We start from the raw sequence: 19,259 nt of genomic DNA on the forward strand, positions 1-19,259 counted from the left end.
TAGAGAGTGTAGAGAAACGGAGTACTAACAAGTGAGTTCTTAAAAAGTTTGGGGAGTGTCCTCTTGAGTGTTCAGTTGAGATCTATATTATTTGTAGGGATGTGAGAGATTGTTTCCTTCGGTAGATTGTTTCCTTCAAGAGCGTTGAGAGTACTAAATGTATTTAAGTATTTGGAAAATAAGGTTTAATTACTCAAATTTATACTCTATTAATTGTTAATAAAATAATTATTCTCTCTTTGCCTCCTTGGATGTTGGTATCGTTGCCAAATCAGGTTAAAGACAAGTGTCTTTATCTTTTTTAAATTATCTAGTGCCTATTGATTGCACATCTGCGCATAAGTGGCATTGAACTGCAACAAATGACACTTTTGCACACAACACCACATTGGATACGTCACCGAGCAAGTTACCAGCAACTCGCATCTTATGAACCTAATTTACATGTGAATATAAATGAGCGTGGCATTGGCATGTTACTAAAGATATTGTACATAAATCTACTATTCTTAATACCAACTAAATATTGGCCGTGTATCATTGTGGACAAAACCTTTAGGCAACAGCGAAGTCAGATAACAGCGAAGTTAGATATTCAATATAGTTGGAGTTATGTTCAAACAACAATATGATTTAAAAAATTTTAGTAAGTACTGAAATTCTAAATTGACTTCACTGAAATAATATAATTCAATAAATTCATAATCGTACTCAATTAGCCATATACTTATGGTAGCTCGAAGTTGTACATGCTCTAAAACATAGCGGCTACCTAAAACAAGTGTATAAAATTTTCGTTATGAAAGAGACTCTAGGGTGCTGATTTTTATCATCAACAAATCCAAAAGAAAATGGCTATTTGCCCTTTTTGGCCAAACAATAGAGAAAATTTTGTAAACAGTCAAATAATATTCTGTCATATGAGAGAGTAGAGGGTTATATTAAATTAAAAAATCAATGGGACTCACTAATGCTCCTATCTTTGAACTCACTATTCTACCACAGAACACCAATAAATTGTCTCAATTAAAATTTTCTCCACACAATGACAGAGCAGAGAACCCCACTAAATTAAAATAGTTAGTAGGACCCACTAATGGTGCCACTTTTGAACCACTGCTTTACTACATGGCAAAACACTAGTGGTCTGTCTTACCTAATTTTTTCTCCACATTTATACACTAATAGGAAAAATGACTCACTAATGTTAAAAAAAATGATTTGGATCTAGCGCAAAACTGAGCTATTCTCACCTCTTCATAATTGTTTTTATACACGTGCATGTATAGAATATATGGTTAGGATTTAAGTAATTTTATATTGTTATCCAAAAACTACCAAATCCGCTAAAAAAACGAAGAAAAACTGTGATTGAAAACATAAAGAGATAGAGGAATTATTACCTAATAGGATTCATATCTTCTCATATTCTGGTATCCAATGTTTTAAAAATCTATATGTGACAATCATCAAACTGTATGGTGAGGATTTATTACAAGCCTCTTAAGAGATGAACTAATAAAAAAACTCGCACTTCATGATTCCATGGCTCCTAGTGTTTTTTTTCCCTCTCCATCAATAACTCATCTTCTCCTCAACGATTAATCACTGCACACAAAAAAAGGAAAGAAAAAATGAAGAAGGAAAGAGCAGGCAGCCAGTGCAAGAAGAAAAATTAAAGAAGAAGAGCCTACGTTTGAGCGTGTACTTTAACAAGTACAATTATCCAAAGAGTTTATTTTAATTAAACCTATTAAGGAATAAAAGTCTCCTCTATAGCAATTTTATTTTCAGATGGCAGATCGAAGGTCCAACTTTAGGATGATACAAACACCCAAGAACTAATTTTAGCTGAGAGTAGCAGATTAGTCGTGCATGAAGAGAATTCTTATGATGTTGAATCAAATATTGGCCAAGTAATTATTCACATTCAAGAACCTAATCAAACTACGACTTCCTACCTTCATAACTTCGGCATTATTTTTCTTTTGTTTTTAGAAATTGCAAAGACTTGATTTTGATAGAGATCATAGCTGATCAAAAGTGTTGTGCTCTGTAGAGTGAACTAGAGAACGTAAGATTTTTGAGAGTTAGGGAAGAAAAATAAGAGTTTAAGAGTTGTTAAATAAAATTCAAATAAACAAATCTTAGCCATTCATTTTGTTAATAGCCACGTATGAAGTAAATCTTCAAAAAGTCAGAAATTTCATATCATCAGAGAATTTGAATCAGTTGGTTATATCTGTGAGCAAAAACGGATGATTAAATCCCCTAAGAACATTTCCTAGAACACTATTTCCAATGGCAGCATAAGCCATGCAGGTTAATAAAGAAATGTAAAATAATGTTGTTCCACCAATGGCATATAATGTCATTTTCTTCATCACTTCATTTTGTGGTGGCTTTAAGGTATCTTTCAATTCACCAAGGAAGTAATAGTAATATATAAGTATCAATTGCTTATTTATTAAGATGATATATTGTCATTTATCTCCCTAACATATGGCCTTAAAGACAAAATTGAATGCCGAATATACAATAGAGATGAGATTTAGGATATTTTGTTCACCAATAGACTGTTATCGTTGAATGTTCTCTAAATTATGAGTGTGATATAAACTTTGAAGTGGATAGGTATCACTACCGTAGATTATGATGGACGATGCCATGGCTTGGCTTCTAAACTCATGCCAAGCCGTTGGCAACAACGGGGGTGTGGTTGTAAATGAACAAGAAAGCAAGGCAAGATTGGCACGCAGGCTGAGGCGTGACAGCTAACGCATGCTATGAGACAAGTGTGGGAAGCGCCAGACATTACACGCAGCCCACGGACGCCACATCTTACAAGTGTTCAGGCGCAAAGCATGCACACAGTACACAAGCTGAGTTGGATAGAATGCGAGATGGCACAAGGTAGTAACGCTAAGGCATGTATGGGCAGCGCATATGCTAGTAGGTAGTGGGCATAAAAGTGTGCAAGGAAGCACGTAAATGGGTAATGTACAATAGGGGTGGGCATTCGGATCGGGTTAACCAGATCCAAATCGAACTCGAAATTTATTTCGGGTTCGGTTCGGTTCTGGTTAACATATAAAATCCGAACGGGTTGAAAATTATAACCTGATCGGGTTTTAAATTTTGTTCGGGTTGAACCCGAACCGAATTTAAAAACTGATCGGGTTGGACCTTAAAAATTAAATCTCTCTCTCACCATTCACGCACGCCCAATTCCAATTTCAAGATCCCTAAAGTAACTGCTTAAGCCTTCAATAATCCCCCTCTTCTCATCTTCTTCCACAATAGCAGCACAACCCTCCTCCTAGCGCAGCCCACAGATGTTCAGCCGACGCCCATGCTGCGGCTCACTCACCTCACGACTGACTCACTCTCACTCCACCGCCCGTTCGCTTTCGATCAAGCTGTTGTCGCTTCTATCTTTGCCATCGCCTCCGACTGTTTCCAATCCATCTTTGCAACCAGTAGGTTACTTATTATTTTTTTATTATTGTTATTAATTTATTATTATTATAAACAATCGCCGTATGTTCCTGGTTCATGCTCTCAATTGGTTTGTCATGAAGCAAAATGTATTAAATATTATTGATTGATGCATGTCTTTCATAGCATAAAGTGGCTTAGATTGGAGCTTTTCTGAAAAAGTGAAAATTTCATTTAATTATTTAGTATTCACGGATAAGAAATAGACTTCATCTTTTTTCTAATGCCACACGTCTAGAGAGCTTTGCCTGTGTTTTAGTTGGATAAAAATTGTTGCAAATGTCACATGAGAGGAGGGAAGCATAAAAGGTTTAACCCGAATGAACCCGAATTATCAAACTGAATCAATCCGAATTGTGAACCCGAACCAAACCGAAATAATTTTGGTTCGGTTTGGTTTGGGTTAGCATTTTCAACCCGATTGGGTTCAATTCTTCAACTCGAACGAGTTGTAACCCAAACCAAAACCCGAACAATCCGAACCGAAATCTGATTTGCCCACCCCTAATGTGCAACACATTACATGGGGGACAAACTACGCAAATATGAGAGACATGCATTCGAATTACATGTACAAGCTATGTTCAAGCAATGGCGGTCGAATGTTAGCCTTGGTGGTTGGAGTTCTCTGGAAATAGGTCCTAGAAGTGGGTAGTTATCGGTGCAACTAATAGGACATGACCTTAAAATTCACACTAGACATAGGTGTTCACCTTATAGGGTGGAGAGACTAAAGATTATAATGTCATACCATAAGTATATTAGCAACTGGTCATTGTTAATAGATTTAAGGGTATGAGACTTCCAATATGCGATAGTTGAGGATGCAGATTTATTCTGCCCAGTACTGCAGCACTTGCTGTAACAACTGGTGCTAACTTGATAAACAACAGTCACCCCATAAGGAGAGTTTGATCATTCAACTACTATAATCTCAATTGAAACTTAGACACATTTAACCTAGTTTATTTCGTTACGGTATTGTTTTATTTAATTCTCTCACAATCATTAATTACGATATAAATTACTTCACAATTGTTTGCTTCGGTCTTAAGTTGTTTTGCACTATTGCGATTGCTTTAGCATTTCGAGTAACATCAATCGCTGTGGAGACGATCTTGAATACTCATCACTTTATTACTTGTTGTGTATACTTGCACATTGGCATTGGTAGTAATTGCTTATAAAATTAACCAACAAGTTTTTGGCGCCGTTGCCGGGGATTGATTGTTTATTTTTTAAGTGTGAAGTAAATTTTGATAGCGCCAAATTTGATTTGATTCATTCTATTTATTGGCAGATCGGTACATGCATGCGCAAAGACAAATCTGTGGCATTCCAATTCGATCCTGAGATTGAAAGGACTGTCAGGAGACTGCGAAGAGAACAAAGGAATTCAAACACTGTTTCAAGCATGAATAATTTACAGGATGCGGGAAATTTGAATCCTCACGGGCCCTTACAACCAGTCAACATTCAAGAAGAGCAGAATGAACATGCTAATGGGAGACAGCCAGGCAATAACAATATTATCTACATGGCTGATGACAGAGACAGAGTTATAAAAGATTATGCTGTGTTAACCCCTCAAGTTGTACACCTTGGTATCATCAGACCTGAAGTAGAAGCTGCAAATTTTGAGTTGAACCCAGTGATGTTTCAAATGTTACAAACAGTTGGTCAATTCAATGGATTGCCAAATGAAGATCCTCATCTCCATCTTAAATTGTTCTTGGAAGTAAGTGATGCTTTCAAGATTGCTGGAGCAACACAAGATGCCTTAAGGCTGAGGCTTTTTCCTTATTCCTTACGAGATCGAGCAAGAGCATGGTTAAATTTGTTACCATCTGATTCCATTACTACATGGAATGAATTGGCTGATAAATTCCTAATGAAATATTTCCCACCGACAAAAAATGCAAAGTTGCAGAATGAGATTACTTCCTTCCATCAACTTGAAGATGACAGTTTGTACGAGGCTTGGGAAAGATTCAAAGAATTGCTCAGAAGGTGTCCTCATCATGGTATTCCTTGTTGCATTCAATTGGAAACTTTTTACAATTGGTTGAATCTGAGTACGAGGTTAATGGTGGATATTTCAGCAAATGGAGCCCTGTTATTCAAATCTTACACTGAAGCTTATGAAATTCTGGAGAGAATTGCCAATAATAATTATCAGTGGCCTTCAGCCAGGCAACCAGCAGCAAGAGGACCAGCAGGGGTACATAACATAGATGCAATTACAGCCTTATCAACGCAAGTAACCTCATTGACTAACATGGTAAAGGCCATGACATCTGCTCCAGCAACAGTAAAGCAAGTTGCTGAATTTTCTTGTGTATACTGTGGTGAAGAACATGACTTTGATAATTTTTCTAGAAATCCAGCTTTAGTAAACTTTGTGGGTAATTTCAATCGACAACCTCAGAACAACTCATATTCAAATACTTACAACCCTGGCTGGAAACAATACCCAAATTTCTCATGGACCAGTCAGAATCGAAATGCGCTTGCATTAAATGGACAAAATAGAAACCCACAACCACCTGGTTTTCATCAGCAGAGTCAAGGGCAAAAACATATCAGTTAGGATCCAATCACTTCACTGAAAGCAATGATTAAGGAGTACATTGCAAAGAATGAAGCAATTGTGCAGAGTCAAGTTGTATCCTTGAGAAACCTGGAGAACCAAATGGGGCAACTAGCCACAGCAATGAGCAGCAGAACTCAAAGAAGCTTACCTAGAAATACAGAAGACCCTAGAAGAGAGAGCAAAAAACACTGCAAGGTAATTAATTTGAGATCTGGAAAGAATGTTGATACCCTAGTTGATGTGACAAAAAATGAGATGAAATTCAATTCAGCACAAAAACCGCCTCAAAATGGAAGCATGTTACAACAAGCCCCCCACCAAGACACTGCTTATATGAGCCAAGCTATAGCAACTGCAGAGGAAATTTAACTAGAACATGCTGAAAAAGAGGTTGCAACACCAGTAGCCACAACCTACACCAAACCGAACAAACAGAGTTTGATACCTCCTGAAGCTACTAAGCAGTTTAGACATCCACCACCTTTCCCATAAAGGTTCCAGAAGGAAAAACAAGATAAGCAGTTCAGCAAATTCCTGGAAGTGCAGAAGCAATTACACATAAATATACATTTTGTGGAAGCTTTGGAGCAAATACCAAATTATGTGAAATTTCTAAAAGACATCTTGGCATGAAAAAGAAGGATGGGAGAGTTTGAAACTGTTGCTTTAACACAGGAAAGCAGTCATATGCTTCAAATTAAGATTCCTACAAAAGTGAAAGATCCAGGGAGTTTTACAATACCCTGCTCTATAGGAACTAGGTATGCTGGCAGAGCACTTTGTAACCTGGGAGCTAGTATTAATTTGATGCCATTGTCTGTATTTAAGCAGCTGGGAGTAGGGGAATGCAGACCAACAACAGTCACTCTGCAATTAGCTGACAGATCTCATGCATACCCTGAAGGAAAAATAGATGATGTACTAGTGAAGGTTGACAAATTCATCTTTCCAGTGGATTTCATTGTACTGGACTTTGAAGCTGATAAAGAGGTACCCATTATACTTGGAAGACCTTTTCTAGCAACTGGAAAGACTCTGATAAATGTGTAGAAAAGAGAGCTCACCATGAGAGTAAATGATCAACAAGTCACATTTAATGTACTAGAGGCTATGAGGAACCCTGATGAAGTAGAAGATTGTAATTTCTTAAGTGTAGTGGATTTTGTTGGAGCAGACAAAATGGACAGATGCTGCAGTAATGCACTCGACAAAGTCACTACCTTTGAGGATGTAGAAGAGGAAGATGTTGCAGCAATTCAGACAAATTGGATGGACAAAAAGCAATTTGATAGGCACAATAGGTTTATTAAACACCTAAATCTTTCAGACAGGGAAGTAAAAACAACTTTACCATCTATTGAATCACCTCCTAGTCTTGAATTAAAATTGTTACCTTCACATTTGAAGTATGCTTATCTTGGTCAAAACAACACACTCTCTGTAATCATTTCTTCTACTTTGGATGCAGGTCAAGAACAGAGTCGAGTAGATTTGTTTGGAAAATACAGAAAAGCAATTGGATGGACCATGGCATATATAAAAGGGATAAGCTCATCAATATGCATGCACAAAATCCTGTTAGAAGATTGCTCCAGCAATTCAGTGGAGCACCAGAGAAGGTTGAACCCTATTATGAAAGAAGTAGTGAAGAAAGAAATCATCAAATGGTTGGATGCTGGAATCATATACCCAATATCAGACAGTTCATGGGTTAGCCCAGTTCAATGTGTTCCAAAGAAAGGAGTGATAACAGTAATAGCTAATGAGAATGATGAATTTATTCCTACAAGGACAGTGACTGGATGGAGAGTATGTATGGATTACAGGAAGCTCAACAAAGCCACAAGGAAAGACCATTTCCCACTTCCATCATAGATCAGATGCTGGACAGACTTGCTGGAAAATAATACTATTGTTTCTTAAATGGGTATTTAGGCTACAACCAGATTGCTATAGCTTTAAAAGATCAAGAGAATACTACATTTACTTGTCCTTATGGAACATTTGCCTTCAGAAGAATGCCCTTTGGGTTATGCAATGCTCCAACAACTTTTCAGAGATGCATGATGTCTATATTTTCTGATATGGTAGAGCAGACTTTAGAAGTTTTCATGGATGACTTCTCAGTTTTTGGAAAAACATACAATGATTGTTTACACAACTTGGAAGAAGTCTTTAAAAGATGTGAGATGACCAACTTAGTACTCAATTGGGAAAAGTGTCATTTCATGGTGCAAGAAGGAATAGTGTTGGGTCACAAGGTATAAAAGAATGGCATTGAGTTAAACAAAGCCAAGATAGAGGTAATAGATAAACTGCCACCTCCAACTTCAGTAAAAGGTATTAGGAGTTTTTTGGGTCATGCTGGATTATACAGAAGATTTATTAAGGTTTTTTCCAAAGTAGCTAAACCACTATGCTCATTGCTTGAACATGACAAACCTTTTCACTTTGACAAAGATTGCCTTCAAGCATTTGGAGAATTAAAGAAAGCTCTGATCACTGCTCCAGTAGTTATATCTCTAGATTGGACTTTACCATTTGAACTGATGTGTGATGCTAGTGATCATTATGTGGGAGCAGTATTAGGGCAAAGAAAGGATAAGGTTTTTCATTCCATATACTATGCAAGCAAAACTTTTACTCAAACTCAGATCAATTACACCACTATAGAAAAAGAGTTGCTAGCATTAGTATTTACTTTTGACAAATTCAGAGCTTACTTGGTGGGTACTAAAGTAACTGTTTACACAGACCATGCAGCCATCAAATACTTAATTTCAAAGAAGGATGCCAAACCAAGATTAATCATATGGATCTTATTGCTTCAAGAATTTGATCTGGAAATTAAAGATAGAAAGGGGACTGAGAATCAAGTGGCAAACCACTTATCACAGCTGTTGGCAATACAGCAAGCACAGATGCTGCAGCAGTCAGGACCCCCATGGTATGCAGATTTTGCTAACTACCTAGTAAATGGGATGCTACTAACTGAGCTGAAGTTTCAGGAGAAAAATAAATTTCTTCATGATGTTAGAAATTATCAGTGGGATGATCCACATTTATATAAGTTATACTCAGATAAAGTAATACGAAGATGTGCTTCCGAAGGAGAAATACACCACATACTAGAGTCATGTCATGCTGCAGCATATGAAGGACATTTTGGTGGTCATAGAACAACTGCTAAAGTTCTGCAATCAGGTTACTACTGGCCTACTATTTTTAAAGATGCTTATCAATTTGTTAAATGTTGTGACAGGTGCCAAAGGACAGGAAACATAACTAAAAGACATGAAATGTCATTGACTAACATTCTAGAAGTGGAAGTTTTTGATGTCTGGGGAATAGATTTTATGGGACCTTTTCCACCATCCTTTAGGAACTTATATATCCTTGTTGATGTGGATTATATCTCCAAGTGAGTAGAAGCTTCAGCATTACCTACCAATGATGTTAAAACAGTGGTGACTTTTCTACAGAAAAATATTTTTTCCAGGTTTGGCACTCCTAGAGCAATTATTAGTGATGAGGGTACACATTTTTGCAACAAAGTCTTTGCTGCAACTATGATGAAATATGGAGTCAGACACAAGGTAGCAACAGCATATCACCCACAATCCATGGTCAGGCCGAAATGTCCAACAAAGAAAAAGATCTTAGAAAAAGTGGTGAACCCAACGAGGAAGGATTGGTCTTTACACTTACATGACTCTCTATGGGCCTACATAACAGCATACAAAACTCCACTCGGCATGTCTCCTTACCGAATTGTTTATGGAAAGGCTTGTCATTTGCCACTAGAGCTAGAGCATAAAGCACACTGGGCACTGAAGAAATTAAATTGGGACATTCATGCTGCAGCAGAGCAAATGAAGCTTCAACTTTGTGAGCTTGATGAATTACGACTATTTTCATATGAAAATGCAAGAATCTATCAAGAGAGGACAAAACACTGGCACGAAAAACATATTCAACACATGCAATTCAACCCTAGTCAATTAGTGTTGCTACACAATACAAGACTAAGATTATTTCCGGGAAAGCTTAAGTCACGATGGCCTGGCCCGTTTAAGCTGTTAAAATTTTATCCTCATGGAGCTGTTGATCTTCTAGATGAACAAACAAGTCAAGAATTCAAAGTTAATGAACACTGGGTTAAGCATTACATACATCCAGCGGCCGATTGTTCAAAAGAGGTGTTACTCCTTAAAGAACCCAGCTATTGAACAATGAAAGAATGTCAAGCTGAAGGACCTTAAATCAAGCGCTCCATGGGAGGCAACCCATTGTGGAGACAGCCACTTTAAACCAACTTTGATCTCCTTTAAGTGCAGAGGTGAGCCACGTGTCAGAGGCTTTAGTGTGGAGTATGTAACCGTTGCTAGAGTAAGCGAATGGGTGCTGCAGCAACCAATTTTACCGTTACAGTAAATTAAAAGATGGAGCCTCTCACTTACCGTTGGAAATAAATCATGACAGATGGAGGGACATTAGCCTCAATTTGTTACTACTACAGCAATGCCGAGGTATAAGAAAACAGCCAGCCGCCTCAAAGATCCGTCACGCTTCCAGAGTTACCACGCTGAAGAAAAATATGAGGAATTCATAGAGCCGTGTAAGATTCTGGAAGAAAAAGGGTTTCAATTTCCAGAACAACTCACTGGAATTGTGCAAACAATTCACAATGCTGCAGCAAAGCGAGAATGGTTAGAGTTTTGCAACCACCCTCGGGATCCTGTGGTACCAGTAGTCAAAGAATTTTACGCCAATTTGGTAAGCCCTGATCAGCACAACATTTGGGTAAGAAACACACTTGTTCCATTAGACTCCCGTGTTATAAATGGCTTTTATAATTTACCTGCTGAAATTAATTGTGAGTATGCCAAGTTGCTTGATAAATTGACCCCGAAAAAGTGGAACACCATTTTCACAACTCTTACAATCGAAGGGGCATCATGGGCTAACGAGGACGGACGTGTAGTTAATAAGATAGATTCGAAACCGTGAAATTTCTGAAATCTAGGCTTATGCCCACCACTCATACTACTACGGTTTCACAAGAGAGGTTGGTCTTGTTATATGTCATTGTTTGAGGGCTTCTCATAGATGTGGGTAGCATCATCGCAAAAGAAATCCGGGATTGTGCAGTTAAGTCTCACTGAACTGCTGGCTTGCTATTTCCTTCACTCATCACCAGCATTTGTGTAGTTTTTCGGTGTTCGTCTTGACACACGAGATGACCATGTCAAGAACGATGGTGCGCACCATTGAGAGAGTTGCTGGTGAGAGTGCGGGAATAACCACTGAACCAGCTGTTGTAACAGGCGCAGGACGGGCTATTGGCTTAGAACAGACTATCCAGGCACTCAGCACCAATATAACTCAATGTGCGGAAGCTCAGCAGAGGGAAAACGATCGGTTTTGGAGTTGTCTACAGCACCTGGACAACCAACTACACCAATTTGCTCTGTACATGACACGCACTCACAGGAACTTCCCTGATTCATTGCTCCAGCAGTATAATTTTGACAGCAACACCACAGGTGCTCCAGCAGAAGCCAGTGAAGAAGCCACTGCCACAGATGAGCCAGCAGAAGAAGCTGCAGCTGAACATAAGTAGAGGTAGAATTAAAAGATATTGAACCATCTGAGGAAGAAGGTGACAAGTCTGAGACTGATAGCTCACCCACAGAGGCAGAGGACAACTCGGAGAAAGAACGTGAGGAACCTTCTATCCCAACTCAGTCCAAAACCAGGAAAAAGCACATTATTCAAGAAGATGAGGAGGAAGACCTTGAAGAGGAACCGTCTATTCCAGTCTTTGCGGGAAAGGGAAAGGGCAAGGGCAAGGGTAAAGCAAAAATGACAACACCTCTAGCCTTTGACGATGAAATGGAGCAAGTTGATGCTGAGCTGGCTGCTGCAGTAACCAGAGTTATGTCTACACCTGCAGAAGCCAAGCAACTACTTGCTATCACAGCTGAGGGCCAGGCAGCTGATGCATCAACTCCAATTCCTCCACAGCAAACTCCTAGCCAGCCTGTTCGTACCAGTCCGCAACAATACAGCAAAAGAAAAGGCAGTACGTCTAAAGGCACTGCTACAGCAACCCCAGCCACAACTCCTCTCACAAGCCCCGTGAAGAAAAAGACAAAGACATTGCCAGCTACTTCCCCACAAGCTTTACCAAAGTATAAGCTGCGCAGTGCATCCAAGAAGCGCTGATAGCATCCCGTCATGTGCTGCAGTCCCCACCACAGGGGAGTATTCTTTCCTTGCTAGTTCACTTCATTAAAAAAAAAACATTTTTTCCTTCTATTTGTGAATTTGTGTGGTATTTTCTAAGGTCTTTCATATCCTTGTCAGTTCGTGTGCCCTTGTTATGTATGCTTGTGAGGACACAACAACTCTCAAGTTTGGGGGGGTCGTGTTTCCGAATGCATGTGTTTATGTTTCTGTTGTGTGAAGCTATGTTATCTAATATTTGTGTATGGATTTGAAAACCTAATGAAGATAAATTGAGTGTTATTCAGTATTTATGAGAATGCCAAGTAGAGATAGTTATAGATGGAAGTGAAATTCTGTCCCGACACTTAGACTTTGGTTGAATTGTATGAGACTGCTAGAGCAGAGCTAAAAGAATAGAAAAGAGCTTAAGTTTGGGGGGAGAAGCAAGTTTGATTGACTGTGATATCTATGAAATAAACTTTGTTCCAATGGCTCAAGTTGCTGAGTAACCAGATCTGAGTATGTACCCCATATGCAGAATTGTGTTCAAAGGTAGCGAGAGTTATGAGCAATGCTGTTCATGAGCCCCATATTCAGCCTTGAGTAAAAGATACCTCTAGATAAGATTATACTGCAAATATTGCTGCAGTAACTCTGATCTGGGCATGGTTTGAGTAATTGGGTGTCCTCATTACAAGTGATTGACATTCACATGAAAGATAAATGTTACAGTGAGGAGGTTGATTACTCCCCAGTTTATCAATATTAAAATCATCACAGTTTGAGTATGTGAAACTTGTGTTACCCCATTTATGAATGAAGTGTTATCACTGCTGAAATTCATGTAGTCCCTTGGTGATGTTATAGCATCTCTGGAATTCAATCAAAGGAGCACACACACACTATGGACAGAAAGAAGCTTAAGTCTAGAACTGATTTACTATGGTCATTTTGCATGATTGGGATTGTGATCTGAAGGTGGAAAAATCCTTGCAAATTTGATAAAAGAGCTAAAATTACGTGCATGCTTGTTTGTCGGAAGTGTTAGTATGTGTCATTACTTGAGGGCAAGTAATGGTTTAAGTTTGAGGGTGTGATAACTCTAGGAAATCAGAGTTGTTACATCAATTCTAGACTTAAATCAAGATCATTTAGAGAACAAATAAGGTGTTTTTATTACATTTTGGTTACATTTTGCATAAACATTCATTTTAGTTGAGTCTTAATAAGTTTTGCTTGAATCAAAGTAATTTGTGCTAAAAATAAGTGCATAATTGTAGGTTTTCAGAAAGTCTTAATTCATGAGAGGATGTTGAGACATTAGATGAGCAAGAGGAGGAAAGAATGTCTAGTATTACTGTAAGTGTAATGATCAATTTTTTTTCTTTATTTGTTAGCATTTTGCAATGATCTAAATAAATAGTTATAAATAATAAATAAGGTAAATGTTCTTTCAATCCCTATAGATTAAACCAATTACTCAATTAGTTTTTGTGCTCTCATGTTGTTATTTTTGTTGGAATTAGATTTAATTTTTCAAGGGTGAAATGGTATTTATATCTGATATTGTTTAAAATTGAAATAAATTTGACAAGAAACTATGAACAATAGATGACGAATCAGATTTCATGGAATTATATATATAGTAAGGCCAGGGATGACAAAACCTGGGGTTGGGCCCAGGAATGGCAAATCCTAGCTCCGACACGGACATGTTTTTTGAACACCTAGGCTAGGCATTTTGTTCGAGCTTCAAAAGCCTTGGATTTTATATTTTATAATATTAAGTATGTATATGTTTAGATTTATATATTTTTTATTTTTTATTTTTTTCAATGAAATTAGGCATGAAATATGAATTTAAATGTTCAAAAATTTTAACGTATGTAATAGATTGGCCGAATAAATATAATTATTTAAAATAATATATTTTTTATAATTTTCTTATCAAAATTAGAATTTTGGACACTATTGATTGTCCGGGGCTATGGCCTGACCTCATCCCTTGACTAGATATTACTTGGCCCATATCGCGTAAGTTCTGTCCAAGTCCGATTGCGCGGATATTTTTGACACCCCTAAATAAGATTTTAATGCAATTATCCATATTTAATTTGGTCACTTTATCAACTAGTAATAAAATTTCTGTACTTTTATCAAAAGTACGACCTTATGTCCAATGAACCTCGATTACTAAAATGATCTCAAATTTCATCAATGCATTTTATAAAATGAACTAAAAAAATGGAAACAATTGAATTTGAATGCTTTCAAACTCGGGCAAAACTATGGTACCACAGTAGTACCATACCACAGCTAGATTCAGCCATTGGATCCAGCCTATAGTTGTCACCAAAACTAAATCCAATGGCTGGATCCAGCTGTGGTATGGTACTACTGTGGTACCATAACTGGACCCTTCAAACTCATTAACAAAATAATATTGAAACTACTTGTGTAACAAATAGGGCGCTAAGTGAGATGAACCCTTTATTAGTAAAATTTTTTGTTTTCTGTGTAAAGAAAATTTTACGAATACAATAAAATTTAAAAAGAGATTAAAAAGAAGAAAAATATGATATGAATATAAATGGTATGAGACAAACACCGATGCGCAATTCCAATAAGAAAACAATTTTTTATTTGATTAAATAACTTCATACAAGGAAAATGCCAAAATCAAGGGTTCGGTGTTGTTTGTTTTTTCACTTAATATTGAAACTAGATCCAGCTATTTTCAATTTTTTTTGTTTTTAAATTAACACCGAAAATTTATCAAATAAGTTTGAATAAAATTAAGTGTGAAAAAGAATAACTTAACATTTAATGTTGAATGCTAGATGGATTATTTCACTTTTACTTTCGAAACTACCATCATATTGAATCCATTCTAGCGCTAAGTTTACTAAACAATTTTATCATATGGTTGTTCACTTCTTGCTGACCATTTGAAAGTGATTCTATTGTTTTCTCCAATTTTATCATAGGATTTGTCTGCTTTTCCCCTGCATATTTTGTGAAATAAAGATAGAATCTGAAGTTGGCAGCATAAATAAGCTCATTTGAGAAGCACATAATTTTAGGGGTGGTCACGCATTGGTTGGATAAGATTTGTGAATACTCAATCTAAACCACTATTGAATGGGTTGATATAAAATCAATTCAATCCAACCCAATAAATATGCTCAATCCAATCCAACCTGACCCTTAAATCATCAGGTTGGGTTGGGTTGATCAAGTTGAAAATTTGAATGTCAAATTAAAATTAAAATTAAAAATTAAATAAAAAAGATATAAGACTTAAAACGAGACTTATTAAAATTAAATGTAAATATATTATAACATAAAAATTTCATTCATGGTCTAGCATTCGATAAAGAAAGCTAAAAACACTTAAATGTGTGGTCACCTAGAATTTGTAAGGCCTATAAATACATGGCCATGTCTCCGACTGAAGCAATGAAGTTAAGAATAACTAAATTTTTCACTAGTAAAATACTTTCCACTAATCAAATATTCCTAATAAAAAATATTTCCACTTTAATTATTTTAGCCTACTATCTACCCCTGCTCCAACTCCTATGCCTTCCACTTCCTTAATTCTTGGGAATCGAATCTTAAAAATATTTTATATCATGGAATTAAAGGAGGAAAGATCAAAATGAAAGAGTATGATAAGTTTCTTTTGAAAAATGAATTATTTTTTCAACATTTCTTTGATAACGTATCATTCTCACTATAAACTATATTGTGATTATTTTATGTTGTTTGCTTATTTTATTTTATATCTTTGGTTACTACAGCATTTTTCTAGAGTAAAAATATATAAAAGCTTCAAAATAGGCATGGAGTTCCATGCATATTCTGTTATTCCGTCTTTCGATTTATTGACACAAAACAAGGATAGAACTAGTTTCAGAGACAACTTAAAGTTGAAAATTACATAAATTAAGCTTCTTATTCAAAAGCCGTACGTGCTGGTTTTGGGGGGTCAATGAGAAAAATGTCAAGAAGTTGATCGATTGTGGTGAATTTAAAATCTGGATACAGCTTTGAAGCTTCAATGTCATCCTCTCCAAGTTCAAAGTTCATCGAGTCACCCTTTGCAAGTAGGCTGTGCATGATGGATATTGGTATGTCTTCTGGAGGTGGTAAGGCTGCAACAATTGAAAAATTAATAGGTTGTAATAAACAATATCAATTAAGTGTAAAAATGAATGAGATGTCAAAGAGATCGAAGCTTATGAAATCTTATAGTTAGGGGTGGAACTAGGCAGAGACGAAGATATGAATTTTTCTTAGAATGAGTTAACTAAAATTTTTTCAATTTAAAAAAATCTAAAATAAAAGCTGTTACATCACCCTAACATTAAATAAGTACTTTCAGGTTTGAGAAATACTTTATTAATTGACTTCATTTAACAAGAAAAATTATCCTATGTACACCATACCCAATTTGGCACAATTAAATAGTTTTTATTTTATTGACTTTCTTAAACTTTTTAATTATCTAATAATACTCGGATTGTGGGGTATTGTACGCTTAGTTAGATACTAACTTCAAACAATCAACAGTCAAATGAGTGATAAATATCATACACGAGAAACATATTAGGTTATGGCAAAAATTTATAAAAGATGAGCGCCTGCTTTGAAATTTAACCAAAAAACAAATTTACGTATTGACCCTACTAGATTATACTTTGGGCCCATAGAATGGAACATCATTCCGGTTCCGCTCCTGCTTGCATTGATTTTATCTTTTATGACTTTATATAAAAGTGAATAATTTTATTAAACAAAAAATTAAATCAAAAATCAAAATTCTTACTATGAGATAGCTTTACTAGCTCTTCCTCAGAAACTTGAATTCTTTTAAAACTCTGTCCAATCTTCTGTTCCTAAAGGGAGATCAATTCAAGATGTGATAAAATGTTTGTTTGCGGTCAATAAATCGCAATTCGATTGCATGTCCTTGGATCATTTATCACTTTTATTGTACATTTAGCTATATCTTCCTCGTAATTAAAGACAACTGAAATAGATAAATAGATGATAGAACATCAAAAAGATATTCAAAAAATGAAATTTTAGTGTAAATTTTATTTTAATATGCGTGGACTTCTGCATTGGGAAGGTATACGTACCTTTTGCTTCACCACTTCCATAAACAACAACATCATCATGTGATTCAAATGGACGAAGCAAGACATTCACAAAGTAAGCACCACAGAGATTTGCTGAGACAAAGGTGTAGGGAATTTGAGCTGCTTCTATTGCCCTTCTTACTATTCGTTTTTTCTCCAAGTAAGCTTCAAAAGGGGGCAGAGGCCTCACCTTGTCCTCTTCACATCCAAACTCAGATGGAAGAAACCTCTAGCAACCAAAACATAGTGTGTTTAAGATTTGTTCTATATAAACAAATTGAAGCAATGCAGCACTGAATTGTAAAAAGACACTAAAATGTTACCAAGACACAAATACGAAATTAAAGTTTGTGATTTTAGGTATTTTGCTAATTAAGTAGTGCTGGTATATATTTTTATGTCTTTTATAACTAACTACTATTGCGTAGTTTAAATCTACATTTACAAAATGCGGACGTCTACACTTAAAAGTTTCTAATATTTTTCAATTAGCAAACAAACTATATTTCAATTTCTCCCCCAAAAAAAAAAAAAACACGATTTGGTTTATTTTTTTAAAAAGAAAGAGCTCAATCAAATACCTTGATGTTACCCGCAACTTTGATGGCATGAACAATTTCCAGTTGATCAAGAAACTGAGGATAAGCTACAGTAGATATCACCACATCTACTTCCTTAAGTATAGATACAATTTTCTTGTGCTCGTCCAGCTCTCCCTGTTTTAATTTCAACACTATTATTACAAATAATATCGAAGGGCTCCAATTAGATCAACACAAAATTAATCTCATAAAAAGAAGTATAAGAGGTCTGAGGTTCGAATTTCGCGCGTGCATTTAAAGGGGGAAAAAAGAGGAAAAAAAAAAAAAGAAACAAAACCAAAGGAGATCGAGATAATTGAGTAATGAAGTAACCTCAATAATGGTGACGCCAATACCCTGAAATTCCTTGTGGATTTCAAGCTTGGAGGGTCTTGAATTTTGTGTAACAGGTCGAGCATAAACAAAAGTTTTGTGACCAGAAGAAACACTTGCTTTCACCATATACTTACCGAGGTATCCAGTACCCCAAAGATAAGTTTCTTTGGTTTTGTGTTCTCACCTTCCATTTCTTCCTTTCATTTCAATTTATCTTTTCATATTCCCTTCCCTTTTTACACATTTATATGTTGAAAATGTGAGACTCGACAGTTCATGCGGATATAATTGCTGCAAACGAACGGATATAATTGAAGAAACAAATTTATGAATGCTAGAAATATCTAAGCATCTAATAAATTTCTTTTAGACAGGTAGAAATATCTATGCAAAAGTTGTTAAAAATTAGCCACAACGAAAAATGCTAAATGTGTGGTCACCTAGTGTTTGTAAGGCCTATAAAGACATGGCCGTGTATCCAATTCAAGCAAGGAAGTTAAGAACAACAAAATCTTCCACTAGTAAAATCCTTTCCACTTCCCTTTATCTTTGATCAAATATTATTGATCAAAAATAGTTTCCACTTTAATTATTTTAGCCCACTATCTACCCCTGCTCCAACACCTGCCTTCTACTCCCTCAATTTTTGGGAACCGAATCTAAAAATTTTTATATCATTGAATTTAAAGGGGGAAAGATCAAAATGGAAGATCAGTATGATAAGTTTCTTTTGAAAATGAATTATTTTTTCAATATTTCTTTGATAATGTATCATTCTCACTATAAACTATATCGTGATTAGTTATGTTTTCTGCTTATTATTATCATTATTTTAACATCACAGCATTTTTCTATATAGTAAAAATATATAAA

General features: G+C 36.1%; 1 protein-coding gene and 1 non-coding gene across 3 annotated transcripts; one reads left to right on the top strand and one right to left on the bottom strand.

Moving 5' to 3' along the window:
• Positions 1-3,169: 3,169 nt before the first annotated feature.
• Positions 3,170-13,738, top strand: LOC127901325 (uncharacterized). Of its 2 annotated transcripts, none has more exons than XR_008053483.1 (2): positions 3,170-3,479; positions 13,603-13,738. XR_008053483.1 is itself a non-coding variant. In XM_052438411.1 (2 exons), exons 1-2 carry the CDS (start codon positions 3,336-3,338, stop codon positions 6,086-6,088), a joined length of 1,434 nt encoding a protein of 477 aa, XP_052294371.1. In that variant the 5' UTR covers positions 3,170-3,335; the 3' UTR covers positions 6,089-8,151. The 2 variants fall into 2 exon arrangements, 1 of the variants encoding a protein (XP_052294371.1); XM_052438411.1 differs by lacking the exon at positions 13,603-13,738 and adding an exon at positions 4,799-8,151.
• LOC112496173 (small nucleolar RNA R71) lies at positions 5,421-5,526 on the bottom strand. Its single transcript, XR_003062660.2, has one exon. It is a non-coding gene; the product is annotated as a small nucleolar RNA R71 (small nucleolar RNA).
• Positions 13,739-19,259: the final 5,521 nt, after the last annotated feature.

The sequence above is a fragment of the Citrus sinensis genome, chromosome 3 (assembly GCF_022201045.2).
Source record: "Citrus sinensis cultivar Valencia sweet orange chromosome 3, DVS_A1.0, whole genome shotgun sequence".
In the NCBI taxonomy this organism is placed as follows: domain Eukaryota; kingdom Viridiplantae; phylum Streptophyta; class Magnoliopsida; order Sapindales; family Rutaceae; genus Citrus; species Citrus sinensis.

What these genes read in the sequence shown, in the direction of transcription:
- LOC127901325 (XM_052438411.1), top strand. Translation starts at nt 3,336, where the DNA reads ATGTTCAGCCGACGCCCATGCTGCGGCTCACTCACCTCACGACTGACT. An exon ending in CCAATCCATCTTTGCAACCA is followed by an intron (nt 3,480 to 4,798) that starts GTAGGTTACTTA and finishes ATTTATTGGCAG; the next exon opens with ATCGGTACATGCATGCGCAA.